This window comes from Clytia hemisphaerica, unplaced genomic scaffold (assembly GCF_902728285.1).
Source record: "Clytia hemisphaerica strain Z4C2 unplaced genomic scaffold, Clytia hemisphaerica genome assembly, whole genome shotgun sequence".
In the NCBI taxonomy this organism is placed as follows: domain Eukaryota; kingdom Metazoa; phylum Cnidaria; class Hydrozoa; order Leptothecata; family Clytiidae; genus Clytia; species Clytia hemisphaerica.
The window spans coordinates 1-25,700 of NW_027104551.1; the positions used below are offsets into that span (position 1 = coordinate 1).

General features: G+C 34.0%; 2 protein-coding genes across 3 annotated transcripts; both read left to right on the forward strand.

Annotated features, from left to right (window-relative positions):
* The first annotated feature begins 94 nt into the window (after window positions 1-94).
* Window positions 95-17,031, forward strand: LOC136822952 (cell cycle checkpoint protein RAD1-like). Of its 2 annotated transcripts, none has more exons than XM_067079254.1 (9): window positions 95-181; window positions 8,485-8,599; window positions 8,850-9,005; window positions 9,349-9,443; window positions 10,206-10,320; window positions 14,037-14,159; window positions 14,769-14,833; window positions 15,162-15,306; window positions 16,064-17,031. In XM_067079254.1, exons 2-9 carry the CDS (start codon window positions 8,495-8,497, stop codon window positions 16,109-16,111), a joined length of 852 nt encoding a protein of 283 aa, XP_066935355.1. In that variant the 5' UTR covers window positions 95-181; window positions 8,485-8,494; the 3' UTR covers window positions 16,112-17,031. The 2 variants fall into 2 exon arrangements, with proteins under 2 accessions (XP_066935355.1, XP_066935354.1); XM_067079253.1 differs by lacking the exon at window positions 95-181 and adding an exon at window positions 5,981-6,088.
* A 364-nt stretch (window positions 17,032-17,395) lies between these two features.
* On the forward strand, window positions 17,396-25,080 carry LOC136822951 (TNF receptor-associated factor 4-like). The gene is made up of 10 exons (XM_067079251.1): window positions 17,396-17,822; window positions 18,541-18,683; window positions 19,257-19,474; window positions 19,782-19,830; window positions 20,071-20,175; window positions 20,840-21,001; window positions 21,436-21,594; window positions 22,540-22,721; window positions 23,101-23,294; window positions 24,223-25,080. Exons 1-10 carry the CDS (start codon window positions 17,648-17,650, stop codon window positions 24,510-24,512), a joined length of 1,677 nt encoding a protein of 558 aa, XP_066935352.1. The 5' UTR covers window positions 17,396-17,647; the 3' UTR covers window positions 24,513-25,080.
* The last annotated feature ends 620 nt before the right edge of the window (window positions 25,081-25,700 follow it).

Consider the following 25,700-nt stretch of genomic DNA (forward strand, 5'->3'; position numbering starts at 1 on the left):
ACTTTTTATCTTAGTTTTTAAATTCTATACACCAAAACCCCCCTTGAAAGCGCGCGAAGAGAAAAGAAAACGGAAAATCGGGGATAATGCGCGGGAAAAATTATTCAAGAAGCTAGACCAGAGATTCAGGTTGCGTTTTTAAGTCTGGCAGTCTGGTGCACTTCACGATAAAACTGCTGTGGTAAGTTAATTATTTTTGCATTATTTATTCCAATCCCATGACATTTGAAGTGTTCTCATGCTTTTTCTCAGTAAAATACATATTGTTAGTGGTCCTAAATCCGACAGCCCCCCCGGCAAAGCAAATACCATGACGAGAGTGAGATTGGGTAACTTGCATCAAGTGTGGTGGAGGCTAACATGCATAGCCCTCAGATAAAAGACATGGCTGGTCATTAAAGTAAAAGTTAAACAAAACAAAAATGGTAGAGTAGAGCTGCGAGCGGAGCTGCGTAGTTGTATTTTAATGACCAGGCAGGTCATTCAGTCAGTACCTTTAGCCAAATTAGGAACATTTTTCTTACTTTTACTAGTATTCCTAATTAGGAATCTTATTCCTAATTAGGAAGAAAAAAAATCCTAATTACTAAATATTGCAATAAATACTAAATACTAAATATATTTTACTGATCCAGGATAAAAGCCAAAAGGTAATTACAGTGTAGACCTAAAGCTCTAAAACAGCATCTAATAACATGAAAACCAGAATATGATTCTTCAATGGGAATCAAAACTATAAAGTGCACTTACAAACATCAATTTGTCAGATCTAACAAAATTAATAACCGCACTGTCATCATTGACAATAAAACAAACGATTTTCTGTCAAGAGCCTTGTAAACATTCCAACAACTTCCATCGAAATGATCTGTCACAGCTCAGTCTACCATTTTTAGCGTGGTCCGAGGATTGAGCAGAGAACCGCTCCGCGAACTTCTGCGCGGGTGAAACTTCAATCTGTCAATCATTTTCTCAAGCGAAGAATACGCGAAGCGATTCTAGCTTTACGATAGTGCCGCGGGACATCAATGGATAGTATTCAATCATCATTATCTCTTTATTTTCATTCCTAGAACTTTTGCAAAAAAAAGGAAAAATAGAAAAGTTGTATTTTTTACTGCTCTATTCACATACTGAATTTGAAAGATCTTCTATGTGGCGTTTTTTTGCAAACTTCAAAAAACTGATTTTTGTCCCGCCTTTGCAGGACTTTTGCTTAAGTGCTTGAGTGCAGCATAGGGTACAAAGTCCAAACATGCGTTTCCCGTAATTTTTGTATGAAGAGTTAGGTCTATACTGAATTATTTTTACAACTCACACTTTTTAACATTAATTGACATCTTGACATTACAGCTATCTTGTTAGATGTTTTGTTTCGAGAGTTCTAGCAATAGTTTATCGTTTAACTTGGAGAGGGAATGTTTGTAAACATAGAATTTTTTTTCATAACAGTTATTTGGGGGGTCGGAATTAGGCAGTGGTGTCGGCTTTAGGACCTCTCACGGTAATAAATGTCTTATTTGGTATGAAAACATAGTTATAAATATACTTGGGGTGGAAATATTTGCTAGTAAACTGGTCCTGGTTTTAAACTGAAGCGTGTCCACAGGAAGCTTGTAAAGTTTTTTTGAGCGATATAAACAAAACAGACAAATCTTATTTTGTACTATTTTGTTTGACTGGACATGCTGAATCAATTTAACATTTAACATGGCCCGAACATGGCCCGAATGACTCGGGTCATGTTCGGGCCAAAAGAATTGATAGGGTCTCTCGGCCCGAACATGGCCCGAAGAGGCCCGAGAATTCTCAGGCCATGTCGAGGGTCATCTTGAAGCAAAACATCTAACAAGATGACTAAAATACTAGTGTATATATATAAGAATTGCGAAGCGATCCAGGCAAGTCACTCGATTCGCAAGTTGCAAGCAAAGTATTTATAGGGTCACGCGATTTTAAAATAGATTTGTAACCCCGCGAAACCCCGACAACTGCTAGGGTCCAAGAAGACTTACTCAGATTTACTCAAACACTTCAGGCGTACAAACTTGCAATGTTTACTTCTACGGATCTGAGGAAAATTATACAAATCTTTTTATGAATCGTTGGAAAATGAGCACTTTCAAATGAATGTGGCTAATAGGTTAGAAATATTCTCCTAATCCATTATGCTCTTCTCTACTCTTTAAGAATATTCCATAAAAAGTTCAATAATCGTTTTTGCTAAGTATTTTTAGTTATTATTTTTTGTTTTGAACTTGTTTTACTTCCGGTTTCAAATTCCTCGAGTTCGAAATCGAACTTTTGAATCTTTAATTTCGAACGTTTGAATTATAAAAAGCACATTCGAAAACTCTTTTTCCAAAATGCAAGTTTTTGACAAACCCTTTAACGAAAGAACTAACAAAAACACGTACCCCTGTGTCACATAACTTGGAAAAATTTTGTTTCTGGTGGAAAAATTACCCTCTAGCTTCTTCAAAAAGTTTCCCTTGCAGAGCGAGACCATAGAGGCAACAAAATTAAACAAACTTGAGACATCACCCGGTTTATTGAGACAGGGATGTGAAATACAGAGGATTTCAAGACTAGAATTTAATGGAAATAAGTTGATTTATGCAATTTAAAAATTCAATAATCATAAGCAATTAGGAATATCGTTTAATTGCATCATGAATTCTGAAAATTTTAACAACGTTCTAAAATTATATTAAAACTATTAGCGCTGTAAAATCCTGAGATGAAAATAATGAAAAACTAGATAAAAAGTAAAGATCTAGAAAGTATTCTTCAACGATTCTACTAAGCAAAATCTCTAAAGTTTTACAGGCGTGTATTTTTCAAGTGGGAAATCTAAAGACTCTTAAAATCTTAAGTCTGTTGGGAGACAAATATGGCAAATCTTTTACCCTTGCGTAGCTGACAAAACGGAGCAAACCTTCACATAAAAGAGTAAAAAAAAGGACTTTTTTCTCGGCTGTAGGCTGTATTATTGTAGCACAGAAATTTAAAACAGTTAAATTGCATCATAAAAATTATGTCAGTTTTGTCGATGTTTTGCATTTTACACATCATACCATTATCATTATCAACATAAAATCCAACAAAAAAATCCTTTACATGTCAATGTTCTATTTCTCTGACCACCAATGTGTATTCATAAACAACAAACAACTACCACAGAGTCCACATCATCGAGCGAGGGTCGGCCAAGCCAGAATTTAAAAAGCAACAACAAACAAACAGTTCTTCTTCCACTCAATAAGGGGAGGAATAAATTTTTCCAGGTTAGCCATATCCAAAATATATTATCTTTTTCCCATTTCAAAACATACTAAAAGTCAAAATTCATGTTGTGCTCTCTACTACAAAGTCAAAGAATCAAGAGATCCAATCATCCAAGGAATGGTTCTCCCACCATCATAATAATAATACAGTTCATTTTTCAGCTTTGAACATCTTTTTGCAACGAAGCAACAACTCCGTTGAGGCTGCTGTCCTGTTGATGAAACAATAAAAATTCCATCTTTTTTCTTTCTCATTCCACAGTACAGCTGCTTTCTTCATTTCTTATCATCAAGCACCGTCTCTTTTCAATTTCAAAACAACAATGATTTTATTTTTCAAAGACAGAGTCAACATTCGAATTCAGAGTCAACATTCGAAAGTCTTTGACCGAGTCAATGCAACGACTTCTTGAAAAACGAGCGTTTGAACGCTTCTTGAATATTTTAGATCTGGTATACATCCTCTAGACTAAAAACCAATTTTCCAAATCTACGGAAGCGATGGGAAGCAATGTATGAGAAAGTGCCGTCTGACAGATCGAAATGATGTTTTCGATACCGTAGAAAACGCACATCAAGTTTTCCTTGGCGCTCCCCTGGTATATAGAATTTAAAGGTACATGCACACGATAGCAAAACTGCTTCGCTCATGTATATTCGCTTCGCAAAAATGTCAAGATATCAATTAATGTGATAAAAAAGTGTGAGTTGTAAAAATAATTACCTCTATTATTCTGAATCCGTTGCTTGTGTTTAAAGGTGAACTAAACATTTTTTTAGAAAATACCTAAAACACATCACATACTTCCAAGGAATGACCTCTGATAAAGTTTTTCTCTAAAAACTTCTCTATCAAAAGACATAGCTCTTTTATGTTTACAGAAAATCTAATCTTTTTAAAGCAATGTGTATTTTGTTAGGGGAATAGGTCGAGCCATCTGTTTGACGAAAAAGCGCTCAGAAAGTAATTGGAAAAGCTCTTGCTTTTAGTTGATAATGAACCTCTAAATTTTTTAGTGTAGCTATAACTTTTTATCCACAAATGGTTTAACCAAGAGACAGAATTCATTAAAAAGCCATTTTCGAGTGGAGTAAAACTATGTTTGAACTTTCGAAAACAAGTGAGTGAAAATGATTTTAGAGTCGATTGAAAAAATTGGACTTTTTATTGGAATAAGCTGAAAACCCCAAATTTAGTCCACGTAAAACTGAATCCTTCCTGAAATCAAAAATGATTTTACTATCTTCCTATTATTTCTTGTTCACGAAATATCAAGCTTTAAAGTCGATGGACATACACAAAATTTATAAAAAATATGAACGATATGACGTCACAAGCATGTGTAAAGTGGGGGTTCATTTTAAACAAATTTTACGCTGTTTAGAGAAGGTTTTATACAAAATAGGAAAGAGATTGAGAGTGGAAGTGATATTTTTTTGAAGTTATACTATATTGTCTAGTACTTGTTTTGTATAAGAAACAATTAATTTTTCGGTTCAATTGGTTCAGTGTATCAAATCTCTCAGTTTAGTTGACACTTTGGTATCTTCATTCGGCAGGTACAAAATGCATAAAACATAATGCATATTGCATAATGCATAATAGTATTGTGTAATTTACAGAACGATTTTACAATTTCTAAAACTCTCCTTTGTAAAGGCTAAAACCGCGAAAACCTCTTTAGAAGAGTTTCTTAAGTAAACATTCCAATTAGAGAGGATTTCCCCAGACATGATATTTACTTTTCAAATCCGAACGAAAGAGAAAACATTCGAATCATAACAACAAAGGGTTTTCCGTCAGCATAAATAATAATAAGAAGCAACAGATCAGAAAGGTTTCCCCCTTCTTCTTTCTCAAAAAAAGGTAAACACATAACATTCGAATGTAAAAAGATTTGAAGTCTATTTTTTTATCTAGCTTTCGCATGAAGCTCTTTAATTTATATTGGCTTATCTAACAAAAAGCATTCACATGATTAATGATTTGTAAGAGGGAAAACCGGTTGAACTTTATTAGCAATTGTTCGATAAAGATCTCCTGAGAAAACCCAGAATAAAGATCTTGCTATAAAATTTACGTTTTAGAGTAAGAAAGTAACATACGGAGGAGGAGATATTTTCGTGTTTTTTCTACACTATACTACGTTCTGTAAAATACAACTATGAAAATCGAAATGGCAACAAGCATTTTCAGTGGATCATGGATTTTCTTCATCATCCAAAATTCAAATTTACAGCTTTCTACCTTTTATTTTCTGGTAGAAAATGGTATATTTGTTTTGTTGAAAGTATTATCTCTCAGATTCTCCTTATTATAGCCTCTAAAATTGACATTTTTCAAATATGTATAAGTTATCGCATAGTGCAGAGTGCAATATGGGATTTATTTTTTGAGTTCTTTTATTTTTTACTCCTTATTTTCACAAGCCTTTAGGCGAGTGATAATAACAGCAAAAATAAAAGAACGAGAAAAATAAACCCTTATTGCACAAGGTATTATGTAATAATTGGTTTATCGCAAGACTTGAAAAATCTACTTTCTTTTTTTTTATTTCTCAAAGAAATTGACGTCAAAAAATGAAGCTGTTGCATTGATCAGTGCAATAAATGAAGCACAACAGTGCAAATAAAACGAACAGTGCAATAAATGAAAATATGACGTTTATGCACTGTAATGTAACCAATCAGATTGCAGATATTTCACATGTCATGCGATAATATGCACTATGCATTATGCAATATGCATTATGTTTTATGCATTTTGTACCCGTCTTATCTTCATTGCGTCACAGCAAAAGGTTTGTTTTTATTTTAGTTTGTATCTTTGAAAGAACCCTTCGGATTTAGGATCAGGGCTGTCGGATTTAGGACCACTAAATAGTGGTCCTAACTATGTTTTTTCATAGCAGCTATTTGGGGGGTCGGATTTAGGCAGGGCTGTCAGATTTAGGACCACTCACAGTATTTGTCCCAAGTGTGTCGAAGCACTTTGGTCAAAAACAAGAAATATCGAAGTAACGAAGAAATTAAAAAACATGAGTTTTTACTACCATGAGTCGGCTGATTTTTCAAAAATATGAACGTGCACAGTTAGTTCTTACATGATTAGCACAGCGAGTGCTCTATCGTAAATATATCGCAGACATCTTGCTACGGAACACACTGGAAGTGCTACGGAACACACTGGAAGTGCTCCGGAACGTTCTGGAGTGTTCTGGTAAAGACCAATCATCAGAAATCGTGCTCTGGAACACCAGAAGATTCCGGAGCACTTAAAACAAGCACTTAAAACAGCACTCTTTGCTCCAGGCGTTACCGGAGCGCCGGGAGGGTCCTGCGGCCGGCCGCACACAAAAAAAAAAGGATGAATCAATAAATTCAATTATCGAAGTAATCAATAATGATAGAAGAAATCGAACGAGCACTTATTGATTAAAAATCAAATTTTGAGTATCAAAATTTCAAAAAAATTGTGAGTTTTTGATCACTTTCTTAACAACCCTCCTTCAAAGAATCGATAACCGTATGAGAGTACTTTGATTGTTATTGATTACTTTTGATGACAGTGACCTAAAACCAAAGCACAAAAAGAATAGCCAGCCATAAGATCAACCCTCTTATTTCCCCATCATTTTCTCCACCATTTTGTGTGCCCTGGGTATCCTCAAGTAACTCATATTGCACATTCTGATTGCCTGAATTGCGTGTTTTAATTGAGCAAGATAAACTCGATTTCAGATTATTTTGATGCGCTGCTACAGGAAACATATTTGATAAAATTGAAGGTATTTGATACAATTGAAGGTATTCAATACGATCGAAGATAATTGAAAAGTAATTGAAATGATTGAGTCGAAAATTGTCGTAGAAAATGCCACAATCTTCAGTCGAGTAAGTATTTAATCGCTGATAAATTTGATAGGTGGTCACTGACCACAATTTCCATTAAAATGATTTGCCTCAGTTAACTTGTGTTACTTATGCTATGGCATATCCAAAAAGAACATAAGGAAACTGGGGGTGTAAGGCATAGTCATTTAGATATATGTCAAAAGAAGCGTATTAGGAAGTAGATTTCAGAATTGCCTGTTAATAAAATTAATCTTTTACAGTCAGGGAAATCCCTCAATTGCAGTAGTTTTCATTCGTGGTTAGCCTACAAAGGTTTATAACGGCTACATATAGTGCTGGTCGACAAAGATTGACTGTAAAAAATCGTACGGGAAGAAAGCTTTTCTGTATTAAAAGAATCTGATCTATGGAAAAAATATTTTGTCTTTGCGTTAAAAAGATATAATCAATTATGTACAAAAATTGCCTGTTTTCTCATTGAATCTTGAATTCTGTTTCTTGAATATACTGCAATTGCAGTATATGAAAAATGTAAAAGTGACGTTTATACTGCAATTGCAGTAAAAAATTACTACCGCAATTGAGGGATTTCCCGACTGTTTTAAGTCTTTTTCGAGAAATTAAGGAAAAAGTGCTTTATGGCGTTAATTATGTCACAAATTTGTATTAACATGGCAGTGATTTTAAAATACAACTTTGATTGGACATGTACGCTTTGATTATTTTCCAATAAGGAAGGGGAATATTGCTTTTGACAACATAGTTTGGTTACCACTTTGCTATTGGTAAACAGTTTGGTTGAGTCACAGTGAAATTGCTATGTTATCTTCTTTTAAAGCTTATTCAATCTATGTAATAGTTTATTTTAAGTTGACGAACAGGTAGCAATAAAGGCTAATAAAAGTCAATGCTACTTTACAACTTGTAAGGTGATTACAAAAAGATGACACCGTCAATATAGGTTCAAGACTTACAAAATTTTGTACCTTAAAATCATAGAGAGAATATTAATATTCATGAACTGTTGTATATTCTCAAGAGATATAGCCAAAGGGACCTCACTGGATGGCTCTGAAGGAGCAAAAGTGTTAGAAATTACTGAAAAAATTGTAAAATTGCTGACAACTGCAGAAAATACTCTTCAGCATATTTTAAGCGCGAGCCCAATTTAGTTTCTTATGGCAATAATAAAAAAGCATGACAAAAATATAAGTTCAATTCTAACAGATTAATTGATAGTATGTGGATCAATCTGGAATTTTGAGTTGGACTTTTCTTTTATTTCAGATATACTAGAATATGGATTGAAATTGATAAAATGGTAAATCTGTTTTTATTTTAGGTTGAAAAAGATGCAACATCATGAAAGCCAACAAAATAGTGATTATATATTGGTTGCTCGTCTTGATAATTCAAAGAATCTTTCAAATCTTTTGAAAGCAATACATTTTAAAGACGTAAGAAAAGCGCTGTTCAGAGAAAAACTTCTATAATTTCCTTATTATTTTTTCAATATATATAATTTTAAAGTCCCACACTTATACTTCAGAATATTGTTTTATTAATTCTTCCTTTTTGCTTGTTCCACTAGTTTTCAGCTTTATTTTCTACAAAATTCATTGTAATCTTTGTATAGCAGATTCCTTTAAATAAACTGCTAAAAATTTTCTTTCTTTAAAATAACTTATTTTCTTCATTTTTTTGTAGACTGCTACGGTTTTTATATCTGCCAATGGTTTGAAAGTCACTGTAGAAGAAAGTAAATATGCACAAGCAAGTGCTTTCATTCAATCATCAGTATTTCAAGAATACAACTTTGATGAAGAAAGTGCTACTTTCAAAATCAATTTGAATGTCTTATTGGTAAGCTTGTAGTATTCTACATGATTTATTTTCTGGATTCTTGAATACATGATACACAACACTACAATATCTTTACCAATCAAACTAAAGACCTATATTGGTAGAAAAAAGTCAAAAAGTTACATAATCATTTAATTGTTTAATTGGTGCATATCCTTGAAAACTAACTTCAAAAGGCAACTTTGCTGTTCTAGTAGAATCTTAAAAGTAGAGTCTTAAAAATCTTTTTTATTATATTGATGAAAGTTCTATAAGTACGAATGGTTCTTCAATTTGTCAAGCTACATTTCAGAGGAGTATTGTTTTAGAAAACTCCAATAATTGTAATATTCTTTTATTTCAGGAATGTCTCCACATTTTTGGATCTTCCAGTGAGAAATCATCTGCAACTGCATTGAAGATGTGTTATGCTGGTCATGGATATCCTCTGAAATTACTGTAGGTTGACAAAATGTTTATTTAAGGATCAATGAAAATGGTTTGAAATTTTTCACCTGCAAAGTACCTCATCCTTAGTAAAACATGACAAATTTTCTTTGAAACACTTTAAAAAAAAGATAGTAATGATATACATAGTAAGGGGTCGAAACCTTATGATCAAGGGCATATCTTACAATATCATGGCATATCACGCATAAAATGACACCAAACATAAATTTCTATCAAAAGTTGATGTCCTGAAGTCATTTTCTCAAGGGGGTCTGCTACTAAAAAAGCTAATCAAAAGATTTTATAAGTTGAAGCTTTACCTCACAGGTAAAACTATAATGGCGAACAATTTAAAAGTATTGACAATCTTTTAAAATGGTACTTGACGAAATCGATTGATATCATTGGTTAGAGCATTAAATCATGACCCTGAAAACTTCTCATTAGACATTTGATTACGTATTATATACTTTTGGGGACTGTAGTACAAAGGTAAAGCATCTGGCTACAATGTGCAAGGTTGTGGGTTCAATCCCTGGTCGGCTCATACCAAAGACTTTGTACTTAGTAAAAAAATGGTACTTGATACCACTTTGCTTGATGCTCAGCTATTAGGAGAAGGATCCAGGGTAGGTGGAGCAATCCTGAAAGAAAAAGTGGCACTCTTTGGGTAGATAACTATCGAAAGGAAAGGGGAGCCTTCGTTTGTTGCCTCCAAATTACTTATTTAATAGGAGAAAGTTTATTACAGAAATAATATTTTTCATTTAGGTTAGCAGAAGAAGGAGGCATCTTAACCGATTGCAGTATCACAACAATGGATGCTGATGATGTTGTCGACTTCAATTTCTCATCCACTGATGTCCTCAATAAAGTCATCATGAAGGTTTGTTTGCTTTCAACCCTATTTCATGGGCTTTAGATAAAATATGTTTCTGTTGTTAGAGTATCTGGTGATTGTTTAAGTTTCAGTTACTCATAGTGTGCACCCCCCCCCCCACTCTGCAGGGGGGGGGTTGGATTTTTGGGTCCAAAACAGCCAGGTGGGAGTCTGAAATTTTGGACTTTCAGGTGGGGGAAATAGGTTGAGGTGGGACTAGAAATCTTTAGGTGGGACTCTTATGGAAATCTTGAAAGAAAAATTATTTTAAATTTTAGATTTTTACATATTTGTCTTTGAATCCAGTAATCTGTTTTTCATTGAAAATTCCCCTAACTTTTTATTGGAATTTTAATTCCAAACTGCCCGAAGTGCCAACTGTTTGCCAATCAAATATGCAAAAAAGTTGGCCATCATAAGGCAAAAATTATGCTTTAAACGAGTCATTCGAAAGTTAGGTAATTAAAAAATTTTTATTAAATAAAATCCCTATTTTAGGTGGGACTTGGAAAGTCAACTATCAGGTGGGAGTTTCTCAAGTGCTGGGACCTGAAATTTTAGGTGGGACCTTGACCCCCCCTGCACACTATGTTACTAACTCTTCAGAAGAAATCAAACCTTATACTTTGTTTACAACTTGGTATACTAAGTATAAAATGGAATGGCCCAATGGTTCCCTATAGATCCTAGAACTTGTAACGAAACTGGCAGTCGACAGGACTATAAATGTATTAAAACAGACCTCCTTACGAACCTAGATCGTCAAAGGATGACGATGATTAAAACAAAACATCACAGAAATCTTGTTTTGATGTTTTTGAACAATTGGTTATGATACCTGGATTATTTACTTTCTGATATAGCATGATATTCACAATAAAAACTAACGGTAAGTGAATTTATAAACACAAACGAAAATAAAAATTCCTGAATTTAAAGAATAAGTATCAAAGCTTGAAAAATATACCACCACAATTAAGAAAAGAATCTAGCAAGACAGCCATTAATAATTACATTATATAATCGTAGATGTTTTTAAATCAAATTTATATAAAAATCACAGTTGTGTCTCTTTTAATGTTGCTACTAAGAGATATTGCTTCATGTTTCATTTTATCTTACCAGCAGCAAAAATTGATATAAAAAGTCATAGAGTTATGTTTTTGTATAAGTTGATCCGAGGGAAGTTTATTTCCTTCCATTTACCTGTATATCGATATAACGAACAGTTTATTCGAAGAGTCCATTCAGCCATTCTGCTTGTGTACCAATGGTAGCGTCTTAGAGGACTATACTTTTTGTTTTTTTAAGTATAAATTAATGTATATAACTTCTTGTAAGAAAAGACACTTTTTTATTCTGCTACTCTGAAGATTGTCACAAAAGTGGCATGAAACTGCCAGTAGTAGAATAAAAAAGTGTCTTTTCTTTATGACTGACATCGCTCTACTTATGTATCGAGCACTGTAAAATACTGAAGATTTGCTTATGCACCGGAGAGTCCTGTAGAAGACAATGTATAGTTTAATCTCCGAGTGAGGTTGTTGTATATTGTCTCTTCATGTATCTCCTTCTCAGACCAAACGTCAATATATTCAACAAAAATTGTTGAAACCCATTCATCAAGCATCCATAGACAATAAAATTGACAACGTTATTCAACAAAGTGATCGAATGTGAAAAATAATCTAATGCCACCAATACTTTCCATCCAGGGTATAAGATTTGATCGAATTCAAAGATCAAATAATGCCAGTAGAAATAAACGTATCCTCTGGCTGGTATGGAGGTTATAACATAGGTTAGAATTAATAACAGAATAACTCTCAAAGCTCTTTTATTTCTTCGACGAATCTTTTCGGCAGCTTGACCAAGATGTGATTTCAATTCCTCACTTTGCATGTAATTTGAAATCTTCTTGTAATAATAAACGGTCAATCCAGTAGGTGCAAAAGCCAACAAACCTAACGCTATCAATGTCGTATGGTACTCCACCAGACTTGCATTTGCTACATCAACATAACAAAGAGTAACTCCAATATGTCCCAATTTTTGCCATTTGAACTTAAAATGATCAAACTGTCTTAACACAAATGGAATCAGGACACAAACACTAATCATGACCAAAATGATGGCAATATATTTCCGACGGTAGGTTCGGCCGTCAAAGGGTCGAACAATATTCCGGTATCTCTCATAAGATATCAAAATGACAAACCAGAAAGAGAGATTTGTTAAACTGAGTTTAAAATACACTTGACCATATTCGCAACTCCATTGATCCATTTTCCAATTCCACTCAATGTAGTAGGTGTAGCAGAGACTCACACACATGAACAGATCTATGATTGCTAGCAATATTATAAGGAAATGGTAGGATGATAATTTCATGATTTTCCACTTATTTTTACGTAGGAAATACACTATTATAACAGAATTTCCAAAAACACCCAGAACTGAAAGTGCAATACAAACTGTTAAGCAGACATTGACAATTTTTTGTTTGTAGTTCTCTACAATGCCGAATTCGAATGCATTGCGCATGTCAATGACTTGTTGTGACGTCATTGTCCCATTATTTGTCATATTGACCATGTCAAGTACCGTGTTCCAATCAATGTTGTATTTCTCCATCAAAACTGTACAAGCATTATGAAAGTCTATATAAGATTTACCATAGGGGTATCTTTGGACATTGTAGAGACTTTGTCTGAATACATCGAAATCTGCTGATGTGACCGCCATATTCTCTATCATTCGGAGAAAGAAACATTTATTTGAAATTTCACATGCCTTAAACTGCAGTACAATTAACACGTAAAGAAGTTGATATATAAATCTTTTTAGCACTTTCCAATAAGATGACCTCATTAGATGAGATATGAATTATGACTTTGTAAGCAACTCAAGTGAGAGTATTTACTTTTTCGATCTTTATTTATAGAACATCTCTATAGCGCTGATTGACTTTGACAACAATTTTTACTATTCACTTTATTTCATGTGCCTTCTTGTGCGTTTTATCTTTTTAGCTGATGTCGCTTGCCTAGCCTTATTAAAACATCTTTGAATGAAAAAGCATTCATAAAACTCATTTTATAGGAAAAACAAATCTTTTAGGTTTTAAGTCTAAAAGTGTTCTTGTTTTAAGCATTTTGTGAATATTTTCGTCGTTTGTAGTCTGCAAACCTTAAAAATGCAACGGGGCAATGAAGTTTTATGTTTTCATGTGCTTCGTTCTTATGTAAAAAACTTGTAGGATGGAAATCGATCGCACATTTTGATTGACATTATGAATTAGCATGCAAAACGTGGAAATTCAACATTTAGTAAACTAGGAAATGACGAGAAACTACACGCACAGTTTTTGGTTTTATTGATTCTCCTTCCTCTTCCAAAAATATTTATTGGGGCTGAAAATACCATGATATTTTTTTAAATCCTCCTAGTTTATCAATAAATATAAAGAACTAAACAAACTTATTACAATGATCTTCCTTTGATCCATAAAAGAACTACAGGGGTTTTTAGTTTCTGTTCGGTTTATATAACTGAACTGTCCAGCCGTGGACCCTGTGAAAAAAAAACTAAAAGCTCTAAAAGACAACTTTTATACTTATTCTAACTTATCCTATTATTTGAATTTTAATCCCGTGAAAACTGTTGAAAGAATCTCCAAAAGAGTTTACTGGGATTTAATTATGTTTCTGACTTTACCATAGAGTTTGGCATTGAAGGATGCTTTTCAAGAGTTGGATATGACTTCGGATGTCATCCAAATACTCATGTCACCCGATGCACCTTATTTCAGAATATCTACTTTCGGAAATTCCGGTAGCGCCCATGTAAGTGAATTTCTTTCTTTACGCGACATACAAATTTGAACGAGCATTTGAACAAGTCGACAAACAAAAAGACCACGTTTTATGTTGTCTGTTAACAGACCCAATATCTACGAAAATTTCCAAATGTATTGCCGTACACTCTGGTGCAGCATGTTTTATGTGACGAAAAAGAACTATTAGAAACTTTTAAGTCTTGTATAGTTTCTTTTAAGATAACCTTTTTTCCGTCCAAAAGTGGAAGAAATGGGAAGAAATTTTGGTGGAAATTTAATTTGGCGTATGACGGATATTTAGATCTAAAATCAGGGTGAAAACATTGATATCAGGGATAAATTGTGAACAATCGGACATAAAATGAAAAAAATAAATTTGGCGGGAATTCAATTTTGCGTATGGTTGAAAAAAATTAAATTTGGCGAGAACTTTAATTTGGCGGATTTCAGACAAATCCGCCAAATTTCTTCCTTTAAGGTTTGTAACTTTTTTTTCACTCCGTTGAACACAATTTATTTGCGTTTGGGGTAGGCTTCTTGTTTATGTTAAGGATGCTGAAGTTATGGCTCCATCGAAAAACTGTTAGTACTGAAATATCAATTCCCTTTTCTTTAGGTTGATTACCCAAAAGATTCCGAAATGGTCGAGACCTTTGAATGCGTTCAAACTCAAAGCAACAGGTGAGTAAAAGATCGCTTTTCCGCTCAAATATTATTAGACGTGTATTCTTAAGGTATGTGTGTTTACACCTTTTTACCAATTTTTTGTCAGATCTTTTTTCCATCCAAAGGGGGAGAAACATTACTGGGTGATTTTAACTTTTTTGAAGTAGGTAATGTTAGAATTCTTGAGAATTATATCCTGCTTGGTTTTTAAAATTAAATTGAAATTTTTACCTGGTGAAAGAATTGCTAAATCTTTGGGCATTAGCACATGATGTGTCACATAGTATTTGAAAGGTAGGCTTATTTCACCATTTTCTCTTCCCCTCGATTTACTTTTTTACAGATATAAGACATCGTTACTGAAGCCCTCAACCAAAGCACTTGTTCCCTCCAACAAAGTTTCAATACGAATGGACGATCGTGGATTCTTATCTTTACAATACATGATTTTGAACGAAGATGGACAAATTTGTTTCGTCGAATACTTGGTATACTTCAAGCTCTCTTTTCTAATAACATGTTGTTAAAATAGACTATTTCGAGAGAAAATAGCACACTTTAAGTGAAAGAACTTTATTGGCTAGGGTCATTGAATTCAAAGCCCCGAAGGGCCTCGAGTTAAAACTTTCGGATGGGAAATGAAGTCACTCAAAATGCGTCACCCGGGTGGTTTTTCACGCAAACGCCAGATTGAAAGTAAAAAAATGCCGTGCATAAACAAAGAAAGAGCTAGATTCAACCTGTCATACTAAATTGGCGCAAGTGTTAATGTTTAATTTCTATATCCTTGCTTGAAAAAGGTGGAAGATTCCTCTCTAGCCCCTTCGGGCTTCGAACTCAATAGCCTCTCCATGGATATATGCGGCATATTTTTCGAAATCTGGTGAAAGGCTTTACTGTCAATGGGCCTCTCCCCCTTGTGGCCAAAGAGATATAACCGAGGGCTAGAATAGAATTTCCTATGCGTGAGCCACTTTTTTCCTACATAAGTTGTGCGGCCCTTGTGGTTTCATATAAACGCTGGATTGGAAGCAACTTCAACCGCCAGAATTCGAAAAACATAAAACGCGAAAAATACAAAGAAAGCACTACTAAATTCTATCCGTTACGTAAAATACGGTGCAAATTTTTCAGACATCGCTTTTGCTTGCAGAGGAAAGAATGAAGACTTGCTTTTAGCATTAGGCTTGAAACTCAATGCTTTTGTCATAAGGATTAATAGCTGATTAGGGTTTTTTTTTTCAGTGTGCACCTAATGAGGAACTTGAAGGGGACGAAGACTTTGACCGATGATTCAAATGACCTTCTTTTCAATAATGAGATGAGATGGGTAGTAAAGCTTTTTACGTTAAACTCCCTTGATCACAGATCATTTCTCGACAGAAATCGTTAGTTACTAAATTCACTTGTTACAGTATGGTGGGTGTCAAACAAATGCATTTCTGGTTCTTTGCGTTTGAAATTGGTTCCGTAAAATGGTCTTTTTATTGCCCATATTTAAAGTCGTGGTTTTGACCTATTTATGTGACAATTTCATTACCAATATTTTTGGGACACTGAGTTTTCATCGTTTGTTATTTGTCGTCGGCATCGGTTTTATGGTTGAGGTCCTTTATCATTCAATATTCAAAGGACTGTTGTCTGCTATGACAATTTATCAGGCATGTTAGAGACGATAATATAACTGTACTTATTTGCACAGAATCGCGATTGACTTTAAAACGATAATTTAGTCGTTTTTTATTCAACTTTGTCCTTGTTTCGAAGAATTTTGATGTTTGCTCAATTCTATGTTTCATTGTTTTTGGCTTTATCGTTGTGAAGATGTCCTGTACCTAATTGTCGGTAAAAATGTCGTCGATGAGTGGTTTTTAGTCACTTCTTTTGCCGATGATTTCTCAACCTTAATAAGTTAACCAAACTTATTATTGAATGCTATTTTTAGAAAAATGTTCAAAAACTTATTCAATCGATTTTAATTTTTCAGACCCTGTGGTTTAGGATACAGTTATTCTAACGAGTTGCGCCATCTTCATTTTAAGTGAGGCTAATTTTCAATTCGGGGGACTATTGTTGTATTACGAATTACATGTTATTTATAAGAACACTGTTGTCTTAGAATTCTCTATTTAGAGACTGGTGTTCTATTGTTCTTATCTTAAGCCTTTTGTTTGTTTGTCATGATATTTTGAAGCATGCCTTCTTTACATTATTGTTTCAAAGTTTCGTATTTTCCCCGTATTTCAAGTTAGTTTCGTGTCACTGTGCTTATACTAATAGTCACATCTTTAAAATGACCTTTTTAAAGAAAAGAATCAAAATGTAATATTTGATTGAAACAAATGATTTTTTAAAATGAAAAATTAATAACCTTCGATTCAAGAAAAATCAAGATGAAAAAAAAGAAAATCTTTGTCAACCTATTGCTATTCACATGTAAAGCTTGAATGAATCTAAAATAAAATCTTAAAATTTATTCTGTTACTATACGAAACAAATTATTTCAATATTTTATAATTCATTGATGAATTCATAAAGTTTTACCTTCGCAAATCAGATTCAACGGCTAGGAATCCTGTCACTAAGGAATGAATGCTAAGCATATAGTAACATTATTTTTATTTTGTGATCAAACTCAAAACAAACTTTATATACAGTCACTAAGCGTTCTTCACTCGATACACTAAACATCAGAAAAAAAGGAAATCTTAAAAGGAAACAGCTAGAAATAAACATTTAAAACTTTAGTGGGGAATTTAACATTTTTGTACACTTTTCTGTTTATTTTTTTGCTGGTTTATCTTTCGATTATTCATTCTTGCTACAATTATGTCTGAGGAGGAACAGGTACCTTCTCAAGCTCCCACCCCTCAGGAGCCGAAAGATGAAGGGGAGGAACCCCATACCTCCCCTAAGGTTGAAGAAGAGCAACCCAAAGAAGAGCAGCAGGAAGAAGCTCAAGAGGAACAAAAACCGGAGACCCCAAAGAGTCCAAAGGCCCAAGGTAAGTTATTTAAAATTTTAATTTTATTCATAAACTTGTTTCCTGCCTTACATTACAATATCGAATATATTTCGAGAGATTGTTTTCAAGATTTCAAAATGTATTTCACCTGATAATGATGATTTTATCAAAGATATGAAAAGAGAAATCAGATCTGAGTATATTTTTACAGAAGAAGAATGAAGGACATGGGTCAACTACTTGGTTAATTTGTCGTAAAAAATCTAATGTATATCATATAAAATGACTGATTTCAACATGAAGGATTTTTTCTAAAAAACTGAAACAATTTGGATTGGATTTTATACCTTGAAAATAGTTTTGTTAGAGTCTATACACTTTCAAGATGATGAATGATTCAACTTTACAGCTTGCTATGGATATTGTGAATGAAGAAAGATATTCATCTGATTCGGAAGGTTGAAAAACTTTTTCAATGAACGTTTCTACATTAAGGACATAGTATATAATTACGACCAAATAGTGTGGTTGGTAGTTCTTTTTTCTTATTAGTCCAAATGCTTGGCTTGTCTCAACAAACTGTATGAATGTTCTTATTAGCATCCTTACTCAACTGAGTTGCTTATAAATATACATATAACTTGAAGCGCATTCTTGGTTCATTTGTGATTTGATGCATACAAGTCCCTTTACTAAGCCAACATTCTCTTTAAAACAACATCTAAGAATCACATCAAGTTTTGTTTTCACTTCTCAGATGAAGAAGAGCAACCGCCATCAGAAGAACCATCGGGAGAAGAACAACAAGAACAACCAGCTGAGGCGGTAGAACAACCCGAGGGCGGTGAGGAGGTGGGGCAACCAGAGGCGGAGGGTGATGAAGGGACGGAAGAACAAGCGGTATAATTTTTATTTCGTTTTCTTTTTCAGCTTTTCAGCTTTTTTCAGTTTTCTTTTTTGAGATTTCTTAACAACGCTAAGATTCCTAGAAAATTTTAGACAACAAGTGATTTTTAAGTACTTTAATTTTGGGTTGAAAAGAGCCTTAACTCTGAGTCTTGAGACATTAAGATTTTAGGATGTTAGAATTGTACAATTACGCTTGGGTTATAGCCAATTAATTCAATAAACCTCTCCCAAATCGAAATACCAAATGAAATAAAATGGAAAGGCTGAAATCACCATTCTCAACTTGAAATCTCGAAAAAAGACAATACCCAGGGTTCCCAATATATTTTGACAATTTGATTTATGCGACGTTTTTTAAAGAGTTGTCTTTAAATCACTAAATTGCATTTAAATTTTTTTATAAATGAATTAAATTACTAAAAGATTTTTACTGGTTCATGAAAGCTCAACGCAGATGATTACCATGTATTAAATTTTCATTCATAAAAGATCTTTTACATCGGCTTTTTGTAGTTTTACCGTATAAACTATGAAGTATTAACATTAAATTTTCTATCTATCCAGGGTTCAAGACCTGCATCAAGCGCAAGTATCATGTCCAATTCATCGAGCATGCGTGGAATGTCACCTATTGCACCACAAGAAAGATTTAAAGTGACTTTCCTTTTACCACTTGAGAAGCAATATACATGTCCACAATGTAAGGACGTGTTGAGGTATCCGGTACAATTCGAAGAATGTGGACATCGCGTCTGTTCATCTTGTTATCATGAATATCTTCGGTAAGTTCGGTCTTGAGACCATATTTCGAAAGATTGTACACAATTAATTGCGCTATAATTATTTACAGACCATTAAACATCAGAAGCAATAAATCATGGCTAAAGGCTATGGCGATTCAATGACTGCTTTGGACTACTTGGCCATAGATATCCAATAAAATATGATTGAAAGTGAATTTATCGGACATTGAACATTTGGTTTTACTTATTTTTATGGGCGGAGTCTCCACCGTGTTTTATTATGCTAAGAACTGGAAAATTATTTGTGTCGACTATATCATCTTTATTTTCTCTATTTTGCTTTTAGCGTGGAGCCGAGGTGCCCGGTTGATCAGGTGTCCATCAATCGTGATAAGGTTTGATCTTTATTTTTCTATTCGAACGTTTGAATTCGAACTGAAAGTCGAATTGACATTAACAGAAGTTTTAACATGTTAATGCGAAATTCGTTAAAAATTTAAGTATCAAAATGAAATAGCTATATTCTTTTTCACCGTTCAACAGCTCAAAAAGTTAAGAACGTCCGAAGGCTTCAAAAATTTTGGATGTTCTTATAAAAAACTATCAATATATATTTTCATTTTAAAATTTTCCAGTGTTCTTTGGACAAAGAATTGAACATGGAAATTATGTCTTTGGAAGCAAAGTGTAACAACAATGAATGGGGGTGCAGGTGGGAAGGCTATCATAATGGCGTACAGGTATATACTTATATTTTTGCCAAACTTTTTGTACTCCATGGTCACTAAAAGATGTCTCCCTCTAATTGATTTTTTGATTTTCCACACGGAACATTCTCATTTCAACTAATACCCATGAAAAAGTATTTCAAAACTCATTTCACCTCAATTCTTCTATATCCGCCCATTTTTTCACCTTGGACATTGTTATTCCTAACCCCCCCCCCCCCGATTATTAATTAAACCTTGTAAATTCATAAGTGAACGTTAAATCAGCCTGGTATTGTAAAAAAAATAATGTCTCCTAGCAACGTATTTGTTTTTGAAAGAGTTACGTACTTTAATATGATAAATGATCAAAGCCAAACCTAAACACGTTTTTTTTTAAGAAACTAGTTTTACCAAGCAGCCTCAGTGTTTCTTAGGAAATCGGCCTTTTGAGCTTTAAAATGTTTCTTACATGTTTCTAAACTTTTTGACATAATCAGCCTTATGAAAGGCTGGATTGGAAGGTTCTTAAAAAACCGAATTAAAAAATGTTATTTTCTCATTCTCAGCCTCAGCATGTTTCTTAGCTGTTTTTTAGTTTTTAGGCATTCTGAGCCTCATGTTTCTTAAAAGTGTGTTTCTTTAAAAAAAAAATGTATATTCTTGACTTGACACATAATTTTCATTTTATCTGCAGGAACATATGGAAGAATGTGAGTATGCTGACATCCTTTGCGTCAACGATTGTGGAGCCAAATTTCAACGTCGTTTCCAACAGAAACATTTGGATAAAGATTGTCGAAAGAAAATCATTTCTTGCGCTTTCTGTGATTCACGGTTCTTGAGAGAAGAGAAAAAGGTGAGCTAGTCTGCTAGGCTATCTTGAAGAGTAAGATTTTAAGTAGAGTAGTATTCTACTTTTGGCTCTTCAACTTTGCTTTCTATTAACTGATGAGAACGCTGAAAAAGAAACACCATCCATCTCCTAAAAAGCCTTAAGTAATTCCCTTTCTAGGTTTTCAGTGGTACATGTTGCAATATGTTTTGATTGTTGGGCTATATGTTATAATTGATCCATTAACTTGTTTTAAATGATATCTTATGCATGATAAAATAACTTGTATGTCACTCCTTGATCACTCCTTGAGGTGAAATCAGGTGAAATATGTTAAATCGATATAAGACTTGATAGATTTCATAAAGTAGCAAATTGATAAAACAAAAATTATTTTTGGAATTTTCGTCTTCTGTTATTGGTGTTTTCTGATTGCTAAGAAACTTTTTATTTTCTAGCTCCATTTGGAAGACTGTTTGAAAGTACCTTTACCATGTCCAAACAAGTGTGATAAGAAATTGACTATTGCCAGAGACGAATTGGATAAACATATTGAGGAAGATTGTCCAAGAACAAAAATTGTCTGCCAGTTTGAGGAGATTGGATGTCCACACAGGGTAAGTTTGATTGAGAAAATTTTGATGCTTTTTACGTAAGTGTTCCCATTTCTTATCAGACACATATTTCATACCAGGACGGCGTTTCCCTATTTTTATATTGTGCTAAATTAAAAAAAAAATTGTTTTCCTTCTCATCTTTTTGACCAATCTTGCTCTACATCAATGTCAATCCAATGTGAAAAAGCTTGTAAATCAAAACTGATGAGTATCATTCTTATTTAAAAGTAAAACCTTTTAAACGTGAGAACACTGGGACTATTTTTCCTACAGGTACAGAAATGTTGACATCAATTATATACATTGTAAACTCTAAATAAGTCTCTTAACGATTTAAAATAGTTGTACAGTATTGGAATCTATTGTGGAAATTTGACTTCTTGAGTCTTGTTTTTTGATTGGTCAAATACGCACTTAGGCTGTTGGCACCCTCTTACGGATCACCCTCTAACGGTTTTTTGCTCTTCGGACTAATCTAACCTATAGATTGATATGAAATATCTGTCTTTTAAGAAGAGCAAAATTCTCTCAATTTTCCTTATAACACTAAAATATTATTTTTCATTTGAAATTGCCACGTTTTCTATTGGTATTGCTGCCAAGTTAGTTTTCATAGAGTTGTTTGCCAACACTATGGTTACTTATTGTATGAACATGCTTGCAAAGAAAAAGCCATGTTTTTATTCTTCTCTTTTTAAATCTGTTGTTTTTGCAGCAAAGATGAAATTTTTATGATTTTTTATCACTGACTCTTTTTTTTAAAGAGTTGATGACATTTTTTAGTTGTGTTTTCAATGACGTGAATAAAAATATCAACCTTGAACTTTATCCAAGATCTTGGATTATTGTTATGGTTCTTTTTCTCTGCGATGATTGTGCGTTGAATAGAATTCTATTCGTCCTCACAGGTTGGAATATGATTTTGAATCGCTTTTTATTTTTTAGTGTGCAAGAGAAAAATTGGCACGTCATTACAAGACAGGTATTATCGAGCATGTACGCTTACTTTATGACATCATCATGAAACAAGGTCAGCGATTGGATCAACATCACGAATTACTTCAAGACCATGGTGCACTCTTGGAGACTCATCAAACACGATTGGCTGATATGGAACGTGTCAACAGGTGAGGTTTCTTATAGTTGACTCTCTCTAATTCGATCTTTCAGGGAGCACTAAGAATTTTCATCGAATTACAGAAATTTTTGGGATTGAAGATAGTCGAGTTGAAGGACTCAAATTTTTAATTCGAATTACAGAAAGATTTGAACAAGACAGTTCGAATTGGAGGGAGTTGACTGTATTTCTTTTTCTTCTAGAAGATTCTGAAGTCTGTTTTATATGAATGGGATTTCAAAAATATGTCGCTTTTACATCTTAAAAAATGTGCTTCCCCGTGGAGATAGGGCTCAAGGTAATTTCCCAATAAAGATTTTTACTCGTCGGTAAAGATAATTTATTGTTTAAAATATTTAAAATTGTTACTACCTTTCAATTTTAATCAGAACGCAATTGATTTGGCGTATCGACGAGTTTGGGCGAAAAATGAAAGAAGCCAAAAATGGTAATACACCCACACTATTCAGTCCGCCATTTTACACCAGTCGTCATGGTTACCGGTTAGCGGCGTCGTTATGTTTGAACGGCGATGGGAAAGGAAAAGGAACACATATCTCAGCATTCATCAGCATTCTTAAAGGTAAGTTGGGTTTCATTTACAGTCAAAAGCAGAAGCATCTCAGAACCTGTATATTCCAGGTAATCCAAGATCATTTATTTTTGCTTAGCCCGACTCAATTTGTGATATTTTACCTTGAACCCAAACACCTCATGATATAACTATCAGCCAATTCGATTGACTTCAAAATATGCCATTTTTGCCCTGATTGCCAATTATTTCGCATTCGATTGACAAAAATTTGGCAAATGTGGCAAAATTTGAGTGCCATAAATGCCAAATAAAAAAGATGTGGTGAATCTGGCATTCTTGGCAATTTTGGAACTTACCTCTATACGTCTCCATACAAAACACTGTTCCCACGAGACCTGTGTTCTTTTCGCTCCAATTTTGCCACTTTTGCCAAAGATTTTGAAAAATAGAAGACCTTCCAATGCTAAAGCAAAACAATGCCGATCGGCAATTTGATTGGTTAAAAAATCGTTTGTTTACAAACGCCGACAGAAAACTGCTGACTAAGCATCACAAAAACGGAAATCATAATGGCGGCGTAGCGATGTACAAATTTGCCATGAAGCTGTGATCTTTTGACATTGAAATTGTAGATTTGGCAAAGTTGGTGAGTATGGCAAATTTGGAAGTCAATCGAATTGGCTGTATCATTTATTCATATAATTATGAGATATGTTATATTATATTACTGTACATCTTTTTTTCTGATTCTACTGGTAAATTTATTACACATCTAATGCCGAAAATGCCTCTTTTTTTAGGTATTTTTGGTTGCTTCCCGGTTCATGCTCAGTTTCAGGGCGAGGTTGCTAAATCCAAGTTGTTGATTTTTTAGCCATTCTCAGGGCAAGACCATTATCAACATTAGCAACTCGGTTGTTTATAAAAAAAAAGTGTATACAGTAATTCATTACTCGTTGACTTTTTCACTTTACAGGAGCTTACGACAACCTTCTAAAATGGCCTTTTTCATATCGTGTCTCGTTCTACTTACTGGATCAAAACAACGACCCATCTCTACGCAAACATATACGATTTAGTATCAAACCAAACCCATGTCCTGACAACGAACCTTTTCTTGGACAGCCGAAGAAGATCGAGAAAAACGCATCTTTCGGCGGTGCTAAATTCGCAAACCAAGAGGAAGTTGAAAGCCGTACTTACGTCAAAGATGACGTCATCTATTTGAAAATCGCCGTCGATTGTGACGGCACGGCAGAACCGTAATGTTATTGCTGAAAAATTAAAACAAGAAGACTTTACATAATTATGACACAAGCAATTTGTCTCTCGCTACATTATAATGCGATCTAATGATAACAATACTGGTTTGCTCTTTGTAAGGTCCCATATGAAATTTAATGCCGTCATTGAAACGAGACAGATATTGTTTGGGTTGTAATTTGGCGTTAAGTTATTATAAATAGACTGTTGAAAGATATAAAGGTTTTTCGAAGTAGTAGAAATTATGCAATGGGTATTGGGCTCACGTCTGACGATGTACATCTTTCGCATTAAAAGAAACGCATTAAAAGTATACTTTTTTTCTGTATTTAATCCAGTCGACAATTAAATGGAACTATCTTGATAATTCCGACAATAAGTGGGACAAAATCGACTTTTGATCATGGTTCATGGCTTTCTAAATTCAGAATTTAGAACGCCATGCTTTTGATTCATTTTTTCTGTAATTTTTTAAAAAAATGCACTTTTTGTATGTTCTATTGCTATATAAGATGTAAATAAATTTTTACTTCGAGTATGTTTTAAATTTGAAAAACAAGGGAAATATTAATTTCTTAGTAGTTCATTGTTATACACTAGCAACTAACTACCATGACTGTGTACCTGAGCACTTTGTCTAGTAGGGTTCACTGGCGGATTTAAGACAATAGAACAAAATATACGTCGAAAACATGCGAAGTAGTGCAATACTGAACGCTTGTTAAGAGTGAAGGTAGAGAGTCTATCACCGTATTTCCCTAACACCCTGCCTGGAAGAGCTTGGGATGCGAACAGTGAAAGTCTGTGATCGGGATAGGATCGAAACCTTCACACTATCAATCGGCATATGATGATACGTGTTTGAAAACTTTTACTCTTAGGTTCCAAATAAACGGGGGGGGGGTTTCGAATAAACGAGGGGGTTGGAAAATTTTCTAGATTTTAATAAACGGGGGGGGGGCCTAATTGCCGGGGGGGTTGGAAATTGTACTTCTGAAACCCCAAAATAAGGTAAAAATAGGCTAAAATCAGGCTATTTAGAGCAAAATAAGGGGCCTTCTCTTTGACAGCTGAAAATATTCTTAGAGGTTAATAAACGGGGGGGGTCCTAATAAGGTCCGGGGGGGGTTGGAAAATTTTCGAAAAATTAACAAGCGGGGGGCCCGTTTATTTGGAACCTAAGAAGAGTAC

Excerpts from the sequence above, each read along its gene's own strand:
- LOC136822951 (XM_067079251.1), top strand. The coding sequence starts at position 17,648 with ATGTCTGAGGAGGAACAGGTACCTTCTCAAGCTCCCACCCCTCAGGAG. Across the intron at positions 18,684-19,256 it reads AAGGGACGGAAGAACAAGCG|GGTTCAAGACCTGCATCAAG; the intron begins GTATAATTTTTA and ends CTATCTATCCAG. Across the intron at positions 20,176-20,839 it reads GCTATCATAATGGCGTACAG|GAACATATGGAAGAATGTGA; the intron begins GTATATACTTAT and ends TTTTATCTGCAG.
- LOC136822952 (XM_067079253.1), top strand. The coding sequence starts at position 6,024 with ATGCAATATGCATTATGTTTTATGCATTTTGTACCCGTCTTATCTTCA. Across the intron at positions 9,006-9,348 it reads TCAATTTGAATGTCTTATTG|GAATGTCTCCACATTTTTGG; the intron begins GTAAGCTTGTAG and ends CTTTTATTTCAG. Across the intron at positions 9,444-10,205 it reads GGATATCCTCTGAAATTACT|GTTAGCAGAAGAAGGAGGCA; the intron begins GTAGGTTGACAA and ends TTTTTCATTTAG.